We start from the raw sequence: 20,928 nt of genomic DNA, 5'->3' as shown, positions 1-20,928 counted from the left end.
CGCCCGGAGGACACTAACCCCGGGCCCGGAATACGTGGGGTCTAGGAGTCTATCGCGCCCGTGGGGATCAGGTCTCAGGCGCCGCTCTAACGGGGGCCGCGGCGGCCCGGACAGTCTCTGGGGACGCTTCTTCCCCTGCACGGGGTCCCCCAGCTGTGCTAGCAGGAGGTCAGGAGGGGGGCGCCTTGGCTGGGTGGACCCCCACCTGTTCACCTGGCTCCCAACAGGGGCAGAAACACAAAGCTTTTGTTAGGCATTTCATTTTTAAATGTAGGGCAGGGACGCCTGCGATTCCCCGCAGGCCAGCGGTGCCCTGGCCAGCGAGAGGGCGCTCTGGTGGACCGCCCCCCCTCACCCCTGGTCCTCACTCTGCCCGCAGCTGTCTGGGCTCACATCGAGGAGACGGTGAGCACGTCAGTGGCCTCTGCCCTTGGAAAGCTCCATTCGGAGCCCCCGGCGTGGGCCCCAAAGGTGCTACCAGCTCAGTAAAGGTGCTACCAGCAGCCCCAGCAGGGGAGCCCCCTGGAGTGGGGTCCCGGGAAACACAAACGAAATCACGGCCCCCCTTAGACGCACCCTCTAAGGCAGCCCCCGCGCTCCGACTCAGGGACTGACGCTCGCTGACCAGGCTGTCCTTCCACGTGGCCTCAGGCACAGCCCAGCCCCGCACGCTGGCCTGATGACCATGACCCCTCGTTCCTCCCCCAGACCCCCGACCCTGGCCGGGAGGTGGCCTGAAGGTGGGGGGGGGGGGCGCAGATTCTGTCGGCCGCCCTGGGGCTGCCCTGCTGCCTCACATTCAGGTAATGGAGTCAGGTCCCCAGGGACGTCCACATCTGCTTAAAATATCGTCCAGTGAAATGAAATTCCTCAGCGGATCCAGGGCCCGGTGTCAGGCAGGCAGCGGTGGCCCTGTGCCTGCCTCGGCCGCCTTCCTGAGGAGGGCCGAGAGGGGTTTCCAGTTCCTGCCCCAGTGTGGGCTCCAGCTGGGTCTGGGCCTGAGCCACGCGCTGTGCTGGGCTCTTCCTCACGAAGGACTCCCAGGAAGGGAGAACCTGAGCTCTGCCCTACCCTGGGGTCTGGTTCCCTGGCCTCAGGGCTAGGGACGCCGCGGGACGCTGCCAGGAACCCGTTCTGGGTCCTGAGGGGAGCGGGCAGTGCAGGCTTCCCCACCTGACAGAAGGGCTGGAGGCCAGATGGGTGGCCCGCAGGGGCGTGGGACGCTGGCTGTTCCCGGGGCTGCTCTGGGGGCACTGGGCCGGCCTCTCGCTTGCGGCGAAGGCCCAGGGAGAGCGCCGCGCTTTCCACTTTCTCGCTCAAAGCTTCGGCCCCTTCGAGAGCCCGAGGGGGCAGCTCGCAGCCCAGGGGCGAGACTCTGAGAAAGCCCGCTGCGCGCCCGCACAGACCCCAACGAGCACGGGGACACCCACACCCCACGGCCCACGGGCCCACAGGTAGTGCAGGCACATCCCTGGACCAACCAGCCAGGAAACACTGGGGCCTTGTTCGCACCAAGAGGGGCCAGAGATCACAGGAGGCGGAGGAGGCCCAGGCTCTGAGCGCGGGGCAGGGGAGACCGGCTGGAAAGGGGAGCCTCGAGGAGGAGCCCCGCACAGCCCCCGGGGGGACCCCAGGGGCGCCCGGCAGAAGCCGGGAGCTGCTTTTCCCCCTGGCGGGCGGCGGGTGCCTGGCCTCCGGCCGGGCCGCCGGGGCGCAGTCCTGGGGAGCCGGGCCGCCCCAGTCGACGGAGCAGAACTTCTCGCGAAGAGTGTGGGCAGTTTCTGGCCCACCAAGGCTCGTGCTCAGGGGCTCAGCTGCCGTGCGGTGAGGCTCGGCCTGGGCCGGGCCGGGTCGGGCCCGGGTCAGGCCGGAGAGCAGCGCGCTGGACGACCTGGTGGCCGGGCGGGGATCCCGAGGGGGAGCGGGCCGGGCGCCCCTGCCGCGGGTGGGCGGGCGGCCGGCGGAGGAGGGGGCGGCGGGAGCAGGCGGCGCCGGGTCCTCTCCGCGCGGCGCTCGCCGCTTCGCTGCAGCCGGGCCTCGGCCGGGCTTCGGGAGCCGCGCTCGCCCGCCCCGCCGCGCCGCCGCTCCCACCTGCCCTCCGCCCGGGGCCGCGATCCCGGGCCCGCGGGCCTCTCGGCCGAAGGTGCCGGCGGCCGGAGCGCGGGGGGCGCGGCGGGGCGGGCGGCCGGGCGCACCGGGCCGGCGGCGAGGACCCGGCCGGCGGCGGGCTGGGCGCGCGGAGCCTGGGGCTCGGCCCGAGACGGAGCGAAAGAGAAAGTAAGACCGGGGACCGGGCAGCGTCGCCGGGGGCAGCCGTGTCCCCGCCGGGCCTCGAGGCTGTGCCGGGCGACCAGGGGCAGGGGGGCTGGGGAGAGGAGAGGAGAGGGGAGGGGGGGGCGGGTGGCCGAGCGGGGCCGAGGGCGGCGGCAGCAGCGGGTCGGAAGGCGGCCGGGTGGGGACCCTCCTGCCGGAGGCACCCGCGCCGGGGCTGCCCGGGCCACGGAGGAGCGCCCGCCCCCCGCGCGGGGGCACCAGTCGGGAATAAACTTCCCGACCGCAGCTCCAAGCCCAGGAAAGAGTCTCCATTTTGCTCCCCAAGTGGCCGCGGCTGTCCCGCCGCCGCCACCCCTGCCCCTGCGCCCGCGAAGCGGGGTGGACGCCGGCCCCGCGCCCCCTCCTCCGCCCCCTCCCCGGCTCGGGGTCTCCCTCCTCTGCGCCCAGCTGGCGGACGCCAAAGGCGGTGCTCTAGCGCCCACTATTTCAAAAGCCCGGAATATGATTTGACCAGGACTGAGAGCCACTCCGAGAGAGAGAGGGAGAGAGCGAGCGAGGAGGAAAAAGTTGCTCTACCCTTTCGTCAACTTTTCGCTAACTTTCGCTTTTCGCTCCCCTCCACCCCCAGCCCTCCCCCTCCGCCCCCCTCCCCGGCCCCCACCGCGCGCCTCGGGTTCCCGGGCCCGAGCGCCTGACACTGGGGGTGGGGGGGGGAGGGGGTTCGCGAGGAGGGGGCCGGCGCCTTCGGGGAGCGCGCGGCCCGGGCGCCCCGAGCCTCTGCGCCGAGCCCGGCCGCCCCGGAGCGCGGGAGGCGGAGCAGCCCCCGGGGCCGCGCGGCCGATCGGAGGGCCGGGAGCCCAGGGCGCGCCGGCCGCGCCCCGACGCGCACCCCTGGCCCGGGCGCCCCGGCCCCGCGGCCCGGACCCGGCGGCGCGGCGCGGCCGAGCGCGGGAGACTTACTTTTGGCCAGCTTCCTCGCCCTCGCCTTGGATCGCATGGTGCCGGCTCGCGGAATCTCTCTCCTCCTCCTCGAGTCCAGAAGCGGCTACACACTATCTTCATCTCCGCAGCATTGTCAGTTTGGACACCTTCGCACATGCGCACAGAGCACTCAATCTGACACCCCTCGCCGGGGCCAAAAAAACTTTGCAATGTATTCATCATCCTCATCGTCGCGCCGCCGTCGCCGCCGCCGCCTCGGCGCGGGATTGGGGGGCTCTCCTCGGCCTTCCCGGTCTTCAACTCACTTATCTCTCCCCCCCCCCCGCCCCCTCTCCCCCCCCTCCCTTTTCGGCGCAGCTCGGAACTGGCCCTTTAAGAAAACATTCTGTGCACGGCGCTCCCGCCCGGGGCCCGCACCCCGGACACTTTAAAAGGACCCAGGTGGCCCCGGAGGCGAGGTGACTACTCCCCCCCCCCCACCCTTCCCCTGCGCCGCGTCGCGCGGCTGCTCCCGCCCCGGCCCGGGCCGCGTCCGCGCCGCCACTTCCTAGAACGGGGGCCGCGCGCGCCGAGAGTTCGGACGCGGGTCTGGCTGGGTTGCTTCGTTTTGTTGCATTTTATTACCGATTAAAGAGACTCGCGTTCGCTGCCGCCCCAGCCCGCTCCTGTCCCCGCGGTCCCCCGGCCCGGCCCGCCGTCTCCCGAGGGGGTGTCCGGGCCCCGCGCGCCGAACCCGGCTCCTCCGAAGCCCCCTCCGGGCCCCGCGCCCCCCTCGGGCCTGCCCGGCTCCCGCCCCTCCCCTCCGCCCCCCACCCGAGCGCCGCCGCTCCGGGCTTCGCGGCTCGAAAACAACAGCGGCGGCGCCGCCCGCTCCGCGCTCCGCCGCAGCCCCGGCGGGCGGCTGAAACTCGGACCCGCCGCCCTCGGTCCGCACGGAGCCGCCGAGAGCAGCGCGCCGGTCACCGGGGACGCAGCGCGGGGGCAGCCGTCCGAACCCCGGGGCGCCCCGGACCTCGCCACCCTAGGGGCGCGCCCGCGCACTCCCGCCCCCGCCGGCCCCAGGTGAGTACCCGGCGGCGCGACCCCCGCCCCCCACCCCAGGCCGGGCCACCTTCGGGGAAGGGGCCTCTCGCGGCCCAGGTGCGTCGCGGGAGGGAAAGGCCGGCGGAGCAGGTGGCAGGGAGCGGCCGGCCGGGCGGCCCTCCGACGCGGAGGGCCGGGCGGGATGTCCGGGCCAGGGGCCTGGTGGGGACAGTGAGAACTCCTCATTCGAGGGTGTCTGGGATTCGAGAATGAAATGGGGGTGGGGGCGTGGGGGGGAAAGGAGGCGCTGACCCCGGCCCTTCCTCGGGCGGGAGCTCTGCCAGGCTGCCCCGGGAGCCGTCCCAGAGTCCGCCCGAGCAGGGCAGAGGCCGAGCCTCGGATGCGGGTCTCCGCTGCGGCGGGTGGGCTCTCGCCCAGCCGCTCCCCATTTGTTGTGCAGCGAGGCCGGGGGCGCCTCCGCCGAGACCTGCGTTCCGAGCCTCACGGAAGAGAGGTGAACTCGCCGCGGTGGAACAGCTAACACGGAGACCCTGGGGTCCTAGCAGAGGCCCTCCGGTGGCCCGTGCCACCCCGGGCGGGCGAGCTCAACGGAGCAGGGCTTGGCAGGGGCAGAGGCGGGGATGAGCTGGGCCTCTGCGCCCCCGCGGCCCACAGCTGCCTCCCTGTCTGAATTCCAACGCCCACCGAGCTCCCCGGGCTTCGGGGTGCCCCGTCTCGAGCCCCGCTTGCTGCCCCAGGCAGAGAAGGCACTCTCTTCCCTGCTCTGTTTCTCGCTGAAGGCAGCCTTTGCTGTTTCCGGCCACAGGTGAGTGTTGCCCCTCTCGGCGGGCGCCGCGGGGAGCTCACCGGCGGCCGGGTCCCCTTGCCTGCAGTCCGTCCCAGGGCCTGTCGCCCCCACCCCACACTCTCTCTGTCCCCACGGGCTGGGTGGAGAACTGCTGGGGCCGGGGGGGGGGGGGGTCCCTGGCCTGGCTGCCAGGCTCTGGGATCATGATGGGTGGTCCCCATGGGGGACTGGGGCCTTGCCGCAGCCCCTAGCAGGCTCCTAGCCCACTTCAGTCCCAGGGTAGGGGGTCACCCGGAGCGGAAGGAGGGCACCTGGAGCCCAGGGCTGGGAGCTATTCTATAACCCGGCCGAGGCGGCTCCAGCCCATGGACCTGACCTGTCTGGTGCCACTGGCCAAAGAGGACACAAGGTCACCCTCAGACCTCAGCACCCCAGGACCCCCTTTCCCCACGCCTGGAGCCCCCTTGCAAAGTTGGTGCCGAGGCCCGCGAAGCACTCTCACCTGCAGTTCTTCCCCCCACCTCCACCCCCCACCCCCAGTGCAGCTCAGGCCTCCTTTTCCCCTGCCCTGGAGGTGGCCAGCAGGCTCCAAGGTTAGGAAGGCCCAGCCTTCTTCTTGGGGCACCCCAGCTCACTCTGGCCATCTAGCTCAGCTCAGAAGGTGATTAAAATCTTCTGGGCCATGATGCTCTCTCGACTCTGGGGCTGTTACCCCTTCCAGGGTCTGGGGAAGGAGGGCATGAGCTGCCTCTTCCCTGCCCTCCTCCAGGGCCCTGGGCTGGGGGTGGGGGTGGGGGCCGCAGCTCAGGGCCTTCCTGGGGAGAAGGAAGTAGGGGTCAGGAATGGCCAGGAGAGAGCCTAGCTGCTGGCACCCCCTGGTGCAGAGCGCTGGCTCCCATCCCCCAACGGTTCTGCCTGGGCCGACCATCCTCAAGGCCATGGCCCTGGCCTGGCCGGGCCCTGCCCCCGCGTGGCCAGATTTAGAACCGAGAACAGGTCAGGCTTTGTAGAGTCCTGCAGAGAGAAAGGGCGAAGAAGGGGGGCTCAGAGGCCAGGCCAGATCCTAGCCCTGCCCTGCAGACGTTTGGGGACGTGGGGGAACAGGTATGGGCCGGCGGGGGCCACTAGAAGAGGGGCAGTTTTCATGTTGTGGACACTAAACAGTCGGAGGGCAGTTTTCAAGGCAAGCCAAGCCAAGCGTCAGGGACTCCCGTGACCGAGGCCGGGCACAGGGGACACGCACTGTAACGCGGGCTTCGGCCGTGGGCCAAGGGGCCCAATGGTCAGAGGCTGGTGACCTGTGGGCTACAGGGATACACCCTTCAGAACCCGGCTTTGTTGCTGGGGTCCAGGGTCCTTGATAGAGGACTTTTCCCGCCAGTCTTTGCCACAGCCTGAAGTCCGGCTTTAGCCAGGAGCTCTGCCCACCGGGGCCTTTCCAACAAGCAGGGGGGTGTAGCTGGAAACCCAGGATCAGATGCACTCTTTCAGGAAAGGGCCCGATTTGAGAGGGTGAGCAAGCCAGTCCTCAGTGCTGTCGTAAGCAGCGAGCAGGGGGGTCCCCAACTCCGGGATGCCCCGAGAAGCCCAGGAGTGCCTCTCGCGTGCTCCCAGGGTTCACTCTGTCCTCGACTAGAGGGTCCCTTTGCTTGGCTAGGACCCGTGCTTCGTGCTGGCTCTTAAGGCCCGACTGCCGGAGAGCTCTGCGTTGTGATGTGTGTGCATCTGGAGTGCAGGGCCCTGGCCTCCTAGCCGGCACCCAGCCACCCGCCCAGGCCCTCGGGGCCCCAGGGAGCCCCACTGGGGCTGGGAGGCAGGACCGGGCAGGTGGATGGGCCTCGATTCTCACTGCTTCCCCCCTCCCTGTTTCTCTCTGCGCTCCTGAAACTTGGCCCTGGGCTTTCAGGCACTCAGCCTTCGGGGCTCAATTGGATTCCCGGTCAGGTTTTGACCTCCAGTTCCTGCTCAGAAAAGCTCGGAGTCGCTTAACAGAATAAAAGCACGTCTCCCTCAGTTTACATACGGAACTGCCCCCGAAGGGTCCAGACCACCAGTCCTTGCCCCACCCCCATCACGGGAACACTGGATCAGGCTGAGATGAGGGTCTCCCTCTCTGGGCACATCCTCCTGCCCCACATGGGGTGGAGACGTCTCCCAGACTTGAGCAGCAGAAGGCTTGGAGACCACTGGGATGCTGGAGGACCATCTGGTTTGATTCCCACTCTAGAGAAAACGGAGGTGGCACCCAGCAGGGGACTCAGTGGAGACCCAACGCAGAAGCCCGTCCAGTGCAGGGCCCAGAGCTAGCTGGAGCCTTTGGTCTAGGATGCTGGGGCTGTGGGGCACAGCCTCCGTGGTGTTTGTCCTCCTCCTGGTGCCTCAGCTCCGGCCAGGGCCACAGGAGCCTCCCAAAACTCTGGGGTTAATGTTTCAGGCCCCCTTTTGCCCTTCATCCCACCCCAAGGCCAGGGAAAACCAGCTGTGAGCCGGCTCACTTTAGGGGACAGAGGACACAGGCCCTGATCTCTGGCCCAGCAAGTTCACCCTTGGAGTGGCAAGGCTGTTCCCTACGCGGCTCTCAGCGCAGGTCTCCCAGCGCACAGGCGGCCCCTTCTCTGGACTGGGTCCTGACTGTGTTGGGGCGCTGGCCGCCAGCGCTTCCCAGGAATGTGAGCCATGTACTCGATTTGCAACAAACCCCAGGTATTTGGAAGCCTACTTCCTCCCGAGGCAGGAGGACTGGGTCCCTTGCGGTCGGGCAGCCTCTTGGGAGGGTCCCCGGAGATTTCGCTGCCCTGGCTGGGACAACTATCCCTCAGGGGCACAGGCGCAGGCGTCTGCGCATTTGCAGGGCGTAATCAGAAATTCGTCTTGTTTTGTTTTGTTTTTCATGCAAGAGATTGCAGCTGTGGGCCTAAACTCCCCAGCTGAGCTCCCTGGGGCGGAGTTCGGTCCCAGGACCCCTGGCCCAAACGGGCTCTCTCCAGGGAGCGCAGGAAGCCCCCAGATGCGGCTTCCTCCGCGGCGCGCACAGGGGGCCCGGCCGAGCGGCGGGTGAGCGGCCAGGCTCCCGCAGCTGCGCGCGGACTCCGGCTACCGCCGCGCGAGCCACAAACGGAATCGGCTTCCTCGCCGTTTCTCTCCATCCCAGACCTTTCAAAATCCGCCAACGAATGTGGTTGCGGGTTCGCGCCGATCCCGAGCCCTGCGCTCACCCCGCGCCGCTTGGAGCGGGGACTTGGCGCCGCGCTCACCCCCGGGGCCGCCCGCCTGCGCGCCGGGAGCAGCTTCGTTCCACCGAGCGCCCGCGCCCAGCAGCGCCCAGAGCTCCGCGCGGCGGAGGTGGCGCGGTGGTTCCGCAGAACGCTGCCCGCGTGGACGCCGCCGCCTCCTCTTGCTCCCGGTTCCGGCCGAGCTCCAGCAGGGCCCGGGGAGCAACGAAAACCGCGAGCCGAGTCGTTTTCCCGGAGGCGGAACCCCGGGAACCTCTGGGTGGGCGCCCGCCCGCCCGCCCTCCGCTTCCCCCAAAGCCCCAAAGGCAAGGACAGTGACGCAGCGGCCGGATAACTGAGCAGACTCCCCAGGTCAGCTTGCGCCCCTTCACCTGTCGGCTTGCAAAGCACCGTCCTCTCCGTCCTCTCCGCTGTGGTCCCCGCCCCCACAACAAGGACCCTCTTAGTTTGGAAACCAAATGTCGCCTTTGCTCCTGCGGGCTCGACACACCAGAGCTGTAACCTTGGAAAAGCTGCGATGGGTTGCTTCTTCCCGCCTCAGTTTCCCCATTTGTGAAGTGGGGCCAAATCCTGGGCCCCTCCCACAGGTTTATGTGGGGCAGGTTGGAGAACTGATGGATGGAGCCCCCAGGCGGGGCTTGCGCACGCAGCCCACCCCTTGGGGCGCGTTTGCGCCAGGAGGCTCAGAGCTGGTGCCCAGGAGCCCCGGGTTGCCCTCGAGCAACTCTGGCCGGTCCTGCCTTGTGCGTCCCCAGCCGCGTCCCAGAACTGCCCTCCCCGAGGCTCCGTGCAGGTGGTGTGAAGGCCCAGCTCGGCGGCCGGAGTCTCCTCTCTGCCCCTGCCTGGGTTTTGCTCGCCCGACCGTTCTCTCGGGTTCCTCGGGGCCAGGGTGCAAGGAGGCTTAACACGCCAGGGTCCAGCTCGTCTGGTGGTACCACCAGCACCCCAGGCCCCGCAGAGGGAGGGTCCTGGGGCTGCCAGGGAGCGGAGACCGGCGACAGGGGCCCGAGTCCCTGCTCGGTTCCCAAGGGGGACTACGCCCCCCCTCCCTCCTCCTCCCCTCGCTGCGGGTGCTGGGGAGATCCGGTGCGGCCAGAGCTGGAGGGTCCCGGCAGGCGCGTCGGGGCGGGACCCTTAGGGCGTGTCCCTGCGGTGCTCTTCCCGGCTGAGTGGTGTCCGAGGGGCTGGGGCTGGGGAACCAAGGGGAGGGGGCATGGCCTGAGCCAAACTTCCAGACCACGCACTGCTCTGGGCAGGACTGCTGGGGAGGGGAACTGGGGTGACCGAGAAATGCTCAGGGGGACACTCCCTCCCCTACACCCCTTTGCTACTTCTAAACCCATAATGGGGGCGGGAGGGGGTGGCTGGTGGAGACCAGGACCGCCTCTGGGGAAGGCAAAAGTTGACCTCCCCTGCTGAGGACCCGGGAGGTGGATGGAATCAGTCATGAGTCCTCCCTCCCAGGACAGAGCCTCCTGCCCTTGCCCCGGGTGCTGGTGCCCTGACGCGGGGCTCTGGAAGGGAGCAGGACCCATGCCTGTCTCCGCTCTGGTGCCTGAAGCACAGGGCCTGCTGCTGTCCAGCTCCACTCCCCGACCCCCCCCCCACCCTCCCCCTGCATCCCACCCCACCCCTGTCCTTGCCTCCTGCCTTCTGGAGGGAGCTCCCATGAAGGAAGGGGGCCAGCCCCATGCCCCCTGCAGCCCAGGCAAGTCCACAGACCCCCCTGGCCTGGGGCAGGGTCCTGGCCTTGAGTGGCTCCCCATTCATGGGACAGACCCCCGCCCCCACCCCTCCAGAACAGCAGAAGTGTAGGGTGAAGGGAGCCGAGAGAGTCCAGTGGAGGGTGAAGGCAGGAAGAGCCTTGGCCGAGTCAGACCCCACTCCCTCTGGGACCCTGAGTCTGTCCCCCAGTTTCCTGGGCACCCCAGTTTCCTAATGTGTAATTTGGGGGCCACCGAGCCAGGGGTATTGTGGAGAGAGCTGCACGCAGACCCCACTGGCCCCTCTGGGTGGTGGCAGCTGTCATCAGCAGGGATCTATGCGCCCCCTGACCTCTCAGGTCTGTCATTAGGGACTCTGAGCTGGAGTCATGGAGAGGAGCTGCTCACTGGCTGGCCGGACCCGGAGGGCGAGTGGGCCAGGCCAGGGCTCCTGGGAGGCTCGGGGCGCACGAAATCCCCAGGTCTCAATGGGCTCCCAGAGTCAGGCCCCGCCCTCTGGCCCCGGACCTGCCCTGGTCTTCTCACGGGTGCACCCCTGCCCTCCGTGAGGCCAAGGCTCTGGGACCAAGCTGCAGACCTAGCATTCACTCGCTCACTCATTCGTTCATTCGCTGACGTGGCCAGAGGCCCCCAGAAGGCGGGGTGCTCCTGGAACTTACCAGGTGCTGTTTGCCCCTGCAGCCTCCGGGGCGGCTCAACAAAGCCCCAGGGTTATCTCCAGCTCGCGTGGGGCTCAGTGAGTGAAAGAACGGGTCGCGAATGAACGAAAAGCACCGAGTGCGAAGAAAGTGGCTCTGAGATCTGATTTCGGTCCAGAGGCCCAAGGGGACGAGGGGCAACCTTACCAGACGTCACCCATTCTGAGTGCCGGAGGCCGCGTGCCCTGTCCTGCACCTGTCCCGACTCGCACAGGCCGCCAATGCCGGGCCCATATGACAGGGACACGGCAGTGAACAAGCACCCGATCCCCTGCTGCATCGTGTGTGGAAAAGGAAGCCAGCTTGCTCGAGGTGGGGGGGGGGGGGGCTCCGCGGGATGATGGGGGCAGGGGGTGACGGCGGCAAGAGAGAAACTGGCCCCATGGCGGTCCCTGGCTTGCCGTGACAGAGCGCGGGCGGTGCCGGGGCTCCTGGGCCAGGCCGCCGTGTGACCCTCGCGACAACGCGCAGGAACTGCAATTGTTTGCACCTTACGGACGGGAGACCCGCGCTGGGAGGCACAGGGGCTCGTCAGAGGGGCAGGAGAGCGGGGTTCATCTGCCTGACCGCCGAGCCCTACGGTGCTGGTCGCCAGGGTGGGCGCGTGAGAGGCGCTGCTTACAGAGGGGTCTCTGTCTGGGACCCTTTCTGGGATTCCTTGTGGTGCCCGGGATGTGAGCCCCAGAGGGCGCGCTGGCACGACGGTCACCCGCCTGCTCCTGGCGGTGGCCAAGGCATTTATTTGTGGGCGTCCCGAGAGACGGAGCCGTTTGTGGTACGTGTTTCCCCAGAGTCCAGTTCCCACTGGGGAGTCGGGGTCCCCCTTTCCTTCCCAACACCCGCCCCTGGGGCCGTTCCGCGGCGGCCCCTGCGGGCCAGGTCCCGCACCCCAGCCGGTGGCTTTGGGGACTCCGCGTGGGGCTGACTAGTCATGCTCTGTATCTGGGCCTCCGCGGAGATATTTCCAATCGTAAAATGTGTCGTTCAAAAAACATATGTGTCAGTGGAGTCCTCGCTGAGCCTGGACCACATGGGACATAGTTGTTCTAATAAACACGAATGGGCCAGTGTTCACATTAGAGAAGGAGCAGTTTCTCGTGGAAAGGCGGTGCTTTTAACAGAGGCTAATTAATAAACAGCGGGTAATTGTTCGTGGCACATTGTGGCAGAGAGTAATTTTCGTTTCAGAGGGTGGAAGGGCCAAACCCCCCTCCCCCCTCAGCCCTTCTGTGTAATAACCACCTTGGCTTCACCTCTGCCTTGAATTTTTACAGCTGGAGCTGTTTACCATCTTCCAACTCTCACGAAGAAAGGAAAAACTATCACTTAGACAGAGCCATTGAAAACTCCGCATCGTACGTGGATTTCTTCACGTAAATAAATCACACGAAGCGAGACTCGTGTTCTCCGAGTGACGTCATCCGCTGAAGGCCGCCTCCCCCGTCAGATCAGCGTTGGGTGCTTTCCTCCTCGTGCGGGCGCCCTTTCCGCAAGACCAGGGCCCGGCCTCGGGCTCGGCCCGGGACGCCGGAAAGGTCCTACCTGGGTCAGCCCGGCACGACCGGGTCCAGAGGGCGGAAACAGTTCCAACTCCACAGACTGCTCGGAAGCTTTGCTTTGGAACCATAGGTTCTGAGGTTGAAAGGCCGTGAACGCGTCCAGAAGAAACGTGTGCAGCGCCCAGCGGAAGGTGAAGGCCCTTTGGGTCCTTCCGGAGCCGACGGTGACGCTGGCTGCGGCGTCATCCCCTTGAAATGAACGAGGAACCGGAAAATCACCGGGAAGGCGCCCAGGAGATGTGGCGCATTTGGCCACGAGAAGGGACAAAGTCCTGACCCGTGCCACAACGCGTGTGACCTCGGAAACATTATTCTCGGTGAAAGAAACTAGTCACGAGGCCACGTGTTGTCTGGGTCCATTTACAAGAAGTGTCTAGGACAGGAAAGTCCTCAGAGACAGAAGGTGGAGGGGTGGCTGACGGGCTGGGGGAGGAGTGGGGGGGGGGTGACTGTTGACGGACGTGGGTCTCCTTCTGCTGGGTGAGGACCGTGTTCTGGAACCAGCTGGCTGTACTCAATGCTATCACACCGTTCGCTGTAAGACGGTAAATGTTACGCTGTGTGGACTGGATCTCAATACATCCGTTATTTTGCAAAGTCACCGCTGAGCGTGCACGTTTCAAACCTCCGCGCCCATCTCGAAACCCTTATTAAATTCGGGACCGAGCACACAGCAGGCAGGGCGGGTGACGGGGGTGTGCTCCCCGTGAAGGGATCCGCGAGCGCTGGCCAGGCACCTCGGTGAAGCCTAAAGCCACGGCCCCTTTCCTCGGGGCTGGCTGTGCGGCCCCCTCCCCTCAGTCTGTCTCCTTCCCACCAGCCCCGAGGGAACCCCTACCCGGCATTTTGTGTTAAGCATCTCCTTGCCTCAGTTTACAGCGTCTTCACCCAACACAGGTGCAGAGTCGAGCTGCAGCGTCCGTTCAGCACGAAAATGAGCGAGACGCATTAAAATCACCATAAAAGGGCAGGGGAGGCGTGATCCGTCCACACCACGGATTATCGTTTGGCCACTGAAAAGGGCACTGACGTAGCTATGACACGATGAACCTTGCAGACGTGATGCGCGGCACGAGAAGCCAGTCGCAAAAAGCCACGGGTCCTACGACTCTATATGATGTGCCCAGAGGGGCGCCCGGGTGGGTCAGTCGGTTAAGCATCTGACTCTCGATTTGGGCTCAGGTCATGATCTCACGGTTCGGGAGATCGAGCCCTGTGTCGGGATCGGTGCTGACGGCACGGAGCCTGCTTGGGATTCTCCCTCTCCTTCTCCCTCTCCCTCTCCCTCTCCCTGTCCCTCTCTCTCTCTCTCCACCCCTCTTCCCACCCACCCCTCAAAATAAATAAATAAACATATTATACGAAGTCTCCAGAATAGGCAAATCTGTAGAAACAGAGAACAGGTTGCCGGTCGCCAAGCTGCGGAAGGAAAGGCAGTGGCGTCGCGCGCGGGTGAAGGTCTCAAGGGACGAGCCAGACCCGAGTCTTAAGACCCTCAGTTGGAAGCCGGGGGGAAATAAAGCTGACCACTCACGGCCCCGGCCCTTCTGTTAATTCAAGCAGCCCACATTCACCGCTCGCCTAGTGTGTGCTGGTGTGTCCAGAGGCCCGTAGATGTAGCCGTGACCGAAACAGGTAAAAGGTGTCCTCGCCGTGGACCTCGTGTTCCCATGAGGAAGGCAGCAGAAGCAGGCTGAGACCCTGCCCAGCAGGTTCAAAGTCTCTGTGCGACTTGGAGGATAATCAAGGAGGGAAATGAGGAGACGAGCCAAGACACGAGAGAGTCAGAAGGGAACACTGTGAGTGTCTAGGGAACAGCATTTGGGCAGAGGGAACAGCCAGTGCTGAGGCCCTGAGGCACAAGTGGTCAAAATGGCTGGAACACAAGGATGGAGGGAGGAGATCAGTTCGGGGACGCGGGGGGCAGGGGCGAGGCGGTGCAGGTCAAGGCTACAGATGGGGTTAAGACTTTTAATCAGTCTCCCTTTCTCCCTTTCTCAAGGTTGGTTGTCCTGTATTAGTCTGTGGGCTCAATGTAATCACAAGGGACCTTAAAGTGGTGAAGAGAGGGGCGCCTGGGTGGCGCAGTCGGTTAAGCGTCCGACTTCAGCCAGGTCACGATCTCGCGGTCCGTGAGTTCGAGCCCCGCGTCGGGCTCTGGGCTGATGGCTCAGAGCCTGGAGCCTGTATCGGATTCTGTGTCTCCCTCTCTCTGACCCTCCCCCGTTCATGCTGTGTCTCTCTCTGTCTCAAAAATAAACGTTTAAAAAAATTAAAAAAAAATTTTTTAATGTTTATTTATTTTTGAGAGAGGGAGAGAGAGAGACAGAGCATGAACGGGAGAGGGGTGGAGCTAGAGGGAGACACAGAATGGGAAGCAGGCTCCAGGCTCTGAGCTGTCAGCACAGAGCCCGACAGGGGCTCGAACTCACGGACCGTGAGATCATGACCTGAGCCAAAGTCTGACGCTCAACCGACTGAGCCACCCGGGCGCCCCTATGTTCTCATTTTTCTGGGGCACATCCTCTAGGAACTCCCGATAGACTGGGAGGTACATCTTTTAGGACCTACATGTCTGAAAATCCTTCATTCTTCCTCCACAAGAGTGAAAGCCTGGCCGGGCGTGGAATTCGAGCTTGGAGATGCTCGTCATCCAGAATTGTAAGATTATCTTCTTGCTTCCGGAGGCGCTGTGGAAAAGTGAGGACACTCTTTCCCCTTGTGCTTTGGGTACAACGTGCTTTTTCTTTCTGGGAATCTCATAGAACCTTCTCTTTGTCCCAAGTGTCCCACTGGGTGGAGCATCAGACCAATGTGTGCTGGGGCGCTGGGGCGCTGGGATGTTGGGGTGCTGGGGCTCTGGAGTGCTGGGATACTGGGACATTGGGGTGCTGGGATGTTGGGGTGCTGGGGCTCTGGGGCGCTGGGGTGTTGGGGCTCTGGGGCGCTGGACTGTTGGGGCGCTGGGGTGCTGGGCTGTTGGGGCGCTGGGGCGCTGGAGTGCTGGGGTACTGGGACATTGGGGTGCTGGGGCACTGGGATGTTGGGGTGCTGAGGCTTTAGGGTGCTGGGATGTTGGGGCACTGGGATATTGGGACATTGGGGCATTGGGGCACTAGGATGTTAGGGCGCTGGGGTTCTGGGCTGTTGGGGCATTGGGGCTCTGGGGTGCTGGGATGTTAGGGCACTGGAGTGCTGGGATGTTGGGGTGCTGGGATGTTGGGGCACTGGGGCTCTGGGGTGCTTGCATATTAGGGTGCTGGGGCTCTGGGGCGCTGGGGCAATGTTATGTTGGGGTGCTGGGTCTCTGGGGTGCTGGGATGTCGGGGCGCTGGGGCGTGTCTGCTCTCCTCCAAGGGGGCTTCTTTCAAACTGGGAGCTTGTGTCTCTCAGTTCTGGGGAATTTCCGTGAAATCCCTCGTTGCGGATTTTCTGCCTTCTGTTACCTCCGCTCTTTGTTCTTGGAATCCGAAGGACAGTAAGAAGTTTTCTTCTGTCCACGTGGTCTGTGTGTCCTCCAGCTGGCTTTGTTCTAGTCGTTTTAGTCTCTGCGAGTTCATCTTCCGTCACTGCTCTGATCTGAAGCGGGGGGCACAGAGCTGGTTGGAAGATGGAGGTAAGGGAGGGGCTCGTCACCCTTGGCGCTCATAGTGGGGTGATCCTGGCAGCACTCGATGTCAGCGTCTTTAGGGACGGGTCTGATGCCCAGGCAAGTTCTCCAGGGGCTGAGGGGGGGCCAGCCGGTACTCTGGGAGCCAAGTTGGGGTGTCTGCAGTCGGGTGGCGGGTCACGGCTGCCTGTGTGCCGGGGCAGAGGCCTTTGGACTGTTGCCAACCTGGGGAGGGGAGGGAGGAGCCCGTCCAGGAATCCTCTCCCTCTCAGCCGGCCCTCCCGCCCACAGCCGTTCCTGCCCCCCAAGTCTCAAGCTTGCTTTTATGGCCAATCCTGGGTTTGGGGCGCTCTTTGTATTAAATCCGGTGAAAGCCGGGCACCTGGGTGGCTCAGTGGGTTGAGCGTCCGACTCTCGATTTCGGCTCAGCTCATGATCCCAAGGTCGTGGGATCAAGTCCTGTGTCGGGCTCTGTGCTGAGTGTGCAGCCTGTTTAAGATTCTCTCTCCCTCCGTCTCTGTCCCTTTCCCCGGCTCATGCTGCCTGTCTCTGTCTGTAAAATAGAAATGAAATGAAGTGAAGTGAAGTGAAGTGAAGTGAAGTGAAATGAAGTCAAATGAAATTAATCCTGTAGGTGCCCACCTTCCCTCTCTCGGTCCGGGGACGTCTCTCCCTCTCGTCCATGAGCCAGGTGCCATGGGTCCCTCTGCAAGGGGGTCTTCAGAGACTTGCCGCTGCCCTGCCCTGCCCTGTCCTCACCACTCCCATGGGTAGATGTCTTTTAAAGTCTCCTTTTTTATGTTGTTGGAGTGGGCGTTGCAGAGTGGGGACGATAGGTGTGTTTAATCTGCTGTCTTCACCCGGAGTCTTTTGTGGCCATTTTTTTATTTCATTTTGTCCTTTTAGTTTTTGTGCGCTTATATTAGAAAGGCTGTGTCCACTTTAGATCCGGGTTTAACACCGTGTGGGCTCCACAGGCTCTGAGGTTTTCTGGGTCCTGACCTGTGAGTCCCCTGGAGCCCCCGCCCCCTTGAGCCGTGTCCGTGGGGTCCATACGCGGACTGCTGTGCAGACAGTGAACCTGACGGTGTAGACACATGCGTGTTGCCACCACTGATATGACCCTGAAACACGGGGGGGGGGGGGGCTTTAGGAATATGAATTGAAATATTAACAGGAGTCTAATCTGAGTGATGAGATTTCAGGGTTATATTATATCATAACTCCTGGGGGGACAGGCTCTTCCTCTCGCACCTCTGCCTTCTCCCTCCTGACACTGGCCTCCCTGAGCCCACGTGGGTCTGATCGGATTCCCCCTCATCCAGTGCCCCACTCATCACTACGTGGACAATTTGCTTTGTATTTGAGATTTTACTCACTTTTTACCTGAGGCTCAACCCTGAGGGCTGCTGGGGGCTGTAGTTGTTCCCAGGTCCTTGCTTTCCCTTTGTCCCGGACCCCAGGAGGACACAGGGGATGGGGCAGAACCCCATCCAATTGGGAGAACTGGGGGCTTTCGCTGAAGGCTTGAAGGCAGAGACTGGCCTCCATCCGCACCCTTAGAATTGGATCCGTTCCTCCAAAGATGGCTAGGCTGGCCAGGGTCCACGGGCTCCTGGCATTTCCTCTCAGGGAGACCCCTGGACCATAGGAGCCCGGCACCTGCCCCTTCGCTCAACCCCAGGCCAGCTCCTCAGGCTCAGGCAGGCTCCAGGGAAGGAGCTTCTCTGTGCCCTCTGCCACCAGCCTCTTCCAGGCCACTGCCATCTCTCACCGGCTCTCTTACCTCCTGGCTGGTCCCCAAACCACAGTCTGTCCTCCCATGCTACCCTCAGGGCCAAGAGGTGAGCTTCTTGCCTGCTTTATTTCCTCTTATTCTCTAGGATCTAGTAGAGTGTGGCACATGGAGATGAACAATGGTTTGGGATGGAAGGAGGGAAGGAAGGAAGGAAGGAAGGAAGGAAGGAAGGAAGGAAGGAAAAGAAGGATTAATGGATGGATGGATTAATGGATGGATGGATGGATGGATGGATGTTCGGAAGGAAGGAAGGAAGGAAGGAAGGAAGGAAGGAAGGAAGGAAGAAGGAGGGAAGGAAGGGAAGGAAGGAAGAAGGAAGGAAGGAAGGGATGGAGGGAAAGAAGGATTAATGGATGGATGGATGGATGTTTGGAAGGAGGGAAGGAAGGAAGGAAGGAAGGAAGGAGGAAGGAAAAATAGAGAGGGGGGTGGATGGATGGTGGATAGACGAACCCCCTGCCCAATGAACCGAGGAACTGGAGTTTCATGATGAAACTAGAGATGCACCGGGGAAACTGAGGCCCAGCAGAGGGGAGGGTAGAATTTTCTCACGATCACAGCGCACGCTGGCAACAGAGCCGGCCCGGGACCCCAGAGCTCTGCCCTCCCTGTCCGGCTGCCCACAGTGGTTAGGTTTCACTTTGACAAGCAGTCAGGATGCGTGTCTTGGGCCTTTTGTTGGCCCCAAGGTGGAGCTCTCCAGGGCCCCGGATCTGTGACCCCTCACCTCTGTTCGCCCGCACCTGTAGGCAGCACAGTAGCCCTGAGTGTCCTTCCTAACTGTGAGACCCTAGGCTCAGGACCCAGGGAAGGAAAATTGACAAGATGATGCCCACCTCTCAGGGTTGCTGCTCAGAACCAATAAGGTGGTCACGTGACACCTGTGCCCTGCCCCTGCCACACACTCTGTTCTGTACCCCTCCTTCTGCTGAAATTCCTCTCCGGGCCCCCAGAGACATCCGAGACGACTCTGTTCTACTTTGTCTCTTGTCCCCCTGCAGCACTGCACGTGCACATGCTCTTTCAACTCACTCCTTAACATTCCCAAAAACCCGCGTCCCCCCGTGACAATGCTCAGACCCCTCCCTGGGTTAGGGTCTTGGGATCACCCCTGAGGGACAGCCCATCGGCTATCCTTCCAGTCGGGTGTAGACAGGCACCATAGGGTGGGCCAGAACTGTCCTTGGCTGTGGCCGTGCTGGGCACAGCACAGCCTCCTTCAGGGTCATCGGCCCCGTAGAGGGGACTCTGTGACCCATCAAGTTCCCCTGTGGGGCAGCTCCAGGCTCTGTGTAAACGAGGCATTGCGAGAGCAGCTGCCTCGAGCTCCAAGGTTTTTATGGGTTTGCCTTAAAGATTTTATTTCCAGAAAAAACCAAAAGCAATTAATCCAAATTACAGAGTAGTCATTTGCAATAATATTTGCTTTAAATATATGTATTTTTTAAAACCCCTAAGCTGTGAGCCTCCAGTGAGTTCGAGGTGAAGGACACCTTGAAATAATTACATTTTTTTTGCTTGTTTTATGTTGTGAAAATGGCTTGGTCGATTTAGGGAAAAATTGTAAAATAGTCAGCTGACTCCCTTATAAAGGCAACATTATTTTTTTTCTCCAAATTCTGCCAGAATAACCACATCACGCACGTTTACCCTCCTGCCTTGAAGGTGGATTTCTTCCAGAAGCGCCTCAAGCATCTGTTCAGCTGCCCCTCACCCCAGCCTTGGCCAGCAAGGGGAGCGATGCCCCTCCCAGAGACACAACCCATGGGTGGCGTTTCCCAGCATGCAGCCAGGGGGACAAGGGTCCAGCATGGTGAGGGTCCGTGTGCCGACAGACCAGCCGACCACCCCACCCAGCTGGGTGGGAGGGAGGGGACCCAGGTTCACCTGCCATCTTTGTGTCAGTGATGATTAGGGACCCTGCCAACTGTGATGCATGTAGCCCAGAGAGAGGGCACCCAGCCCAGCTAGGACCCTCTGGCCAGTGAGCGTGCGTAGTGAGAGGCTTCGCTGCTTGGAAGATGGAGATTTGCTGGAAGATTCAATTGTGCTTAGTAGAGCATCAGAACGCCCAACCACGCTGGGTCAGGATGCCTGGTTTTGTTGCCAGCACAGCCCCCCGAGTGCCTGGGAGTCCTTAGGTGGAAGCTTTCCCCACTGTTCTCCAGACATTTTATCATCCAATGTGTCCTCCGCAGATCTGTGAGTTGCAGATATGTCCTCCCAGGACTTGGCTTTCCTTGTCATTTCTATAACAGTGTCTTTTGAAGAAGAAACTTCTTAAATTTTAGCAATATACTATTTTTTTAACTTAGAGTTGCTGCCTTTGTTTCTGTCCTGTTTCGCCTAACCCGAGGTCACCAAGATTTTCTACCACCTTTTCTCTTAAAAAGTTTATCGTTTTAAGTCTTAAATTTGGATCCATTTTGAATTTGTTTGTTTTTGTAGTGCCTTTGAGGTTTTTTGGGTTGTTTTTTTTTTTGTTTTTTTTTTTTTGTTTGTTTGTTTTTTTGGTGGTGTGAGGTAAGTGTTGAAGTTTTGGTTTTTTGTGGGTTTGTGTGTATGAGTGTGTGTGTGAGTGTGTGTATGTTTTGCATATGAGTGTCCAATTTCTCCTGCATCATTTGTTGAAAAGTTGATGATTTCCCCCCCCTTGAGTTGCCTTGGCAACCTTGTCAAAAAATAATTGACAAAACATGTATGGTCTACTTGTGGACTCTGTGTTCTGTTGATCTCTGTATTTATTCTTTCACCAGCACCACTCTGTCTTGATTAGTGTAGCTTTACAGTAAGCCTTGAGATACAGTACGCCTTCCAATCTTTTTCTTCATTTTCAAAATTGGTTAGGCTATTTTAGGGCCCTTGTGTCCCCACATAAACATTAAGACTCACTTGTGAATTTCTCCAAGAAAGCATTCTGGGATTTTTTTAATTGCTATGGCATTGAATCTATAGATCAATTACAGGAAAATTGTCATTCTTACCATATTGAACCTTCTAATCCATGAAAATGGTATATCTCCCCCATTTATTTAGATCTTAATCTGTTTCAGCAATGTTTGGTTATTTTCAGTTTATGAGCCTTACACAATTTTGGTTAAACTTATTTCTAAGCATATCATGATTTTTATCCTATTATAAATTTTAAAAAATTTCATTCAGTTGCCAATTGTTCCTTGCTAGCATGTAAAATCTGATAAATATTTGCACATTGACCTTTTGTACATTGTGATCTTGCTACACTCACTTATGAATCCTT

General features: G+C 61.8%; 1 protein-coding gene and 1 long non-coding RNA gene across 6 annotated transcripts in view; one reads left to right on the top strand and one right to left on the bottom strand.

Annotated features, from left to right (window-relative positions):
- Positions 1-3,526, bottom strand: part of PRDM16 (PR/SET domain 16) — a 312,652-nt gene extending 309,126 nt beyond the window's left edge. For all 5 annotated transcript variants that reach the window (XM_086715463.1, XM_086715467.1, XM_086715465.1 and 2 more), the window contains exon 1: positions 3,235-3,526. In XM_086715463.1, the coding sequence (XP_086571589.1) occupies positions 3,235-3,271 (37 nt within the window). In that variant the 5' untranslated portion in view covers positions 3,272-3,526. The remainder of the gene's footprint in view (positions 1-3,234) is intronic.
- Positions 3,527-4,285: 759 nt separating this feature from the next.
- On the top strand, positions 4,286-13,627 carry LOC147577720 (uncharacterized). The gene is made up of 2 exons (XR_015254382.1): positions 4,286-5,065; positions 11,977-13,627. It is a non-coding gene; the product is annotated as an uncharacterized LOC147577720 (long non-coding RNA).
- Positions 13,628-20,928: the final 7,301 nt, after the last annotated feature.

Source organism: Puma concolor, chromosome C1 (assembly GCF_028749965.1).
Source record: "Puma concolor isolate L17-30 chromosome C1, mPumCon1.1.hap2, whole genome shotgun sequence".
NCBI classification, from domain to species: Eukaryota; Metazoa; Chordata; class Mammalia; order Carnivora; family Felidae; genus Puma; species Puma concolor.
The sequence above is the reverse complement of the archived record's forward strand: the minus strand, read 5'-3'. Positions and strand labels throughout refer to the sequence as shown.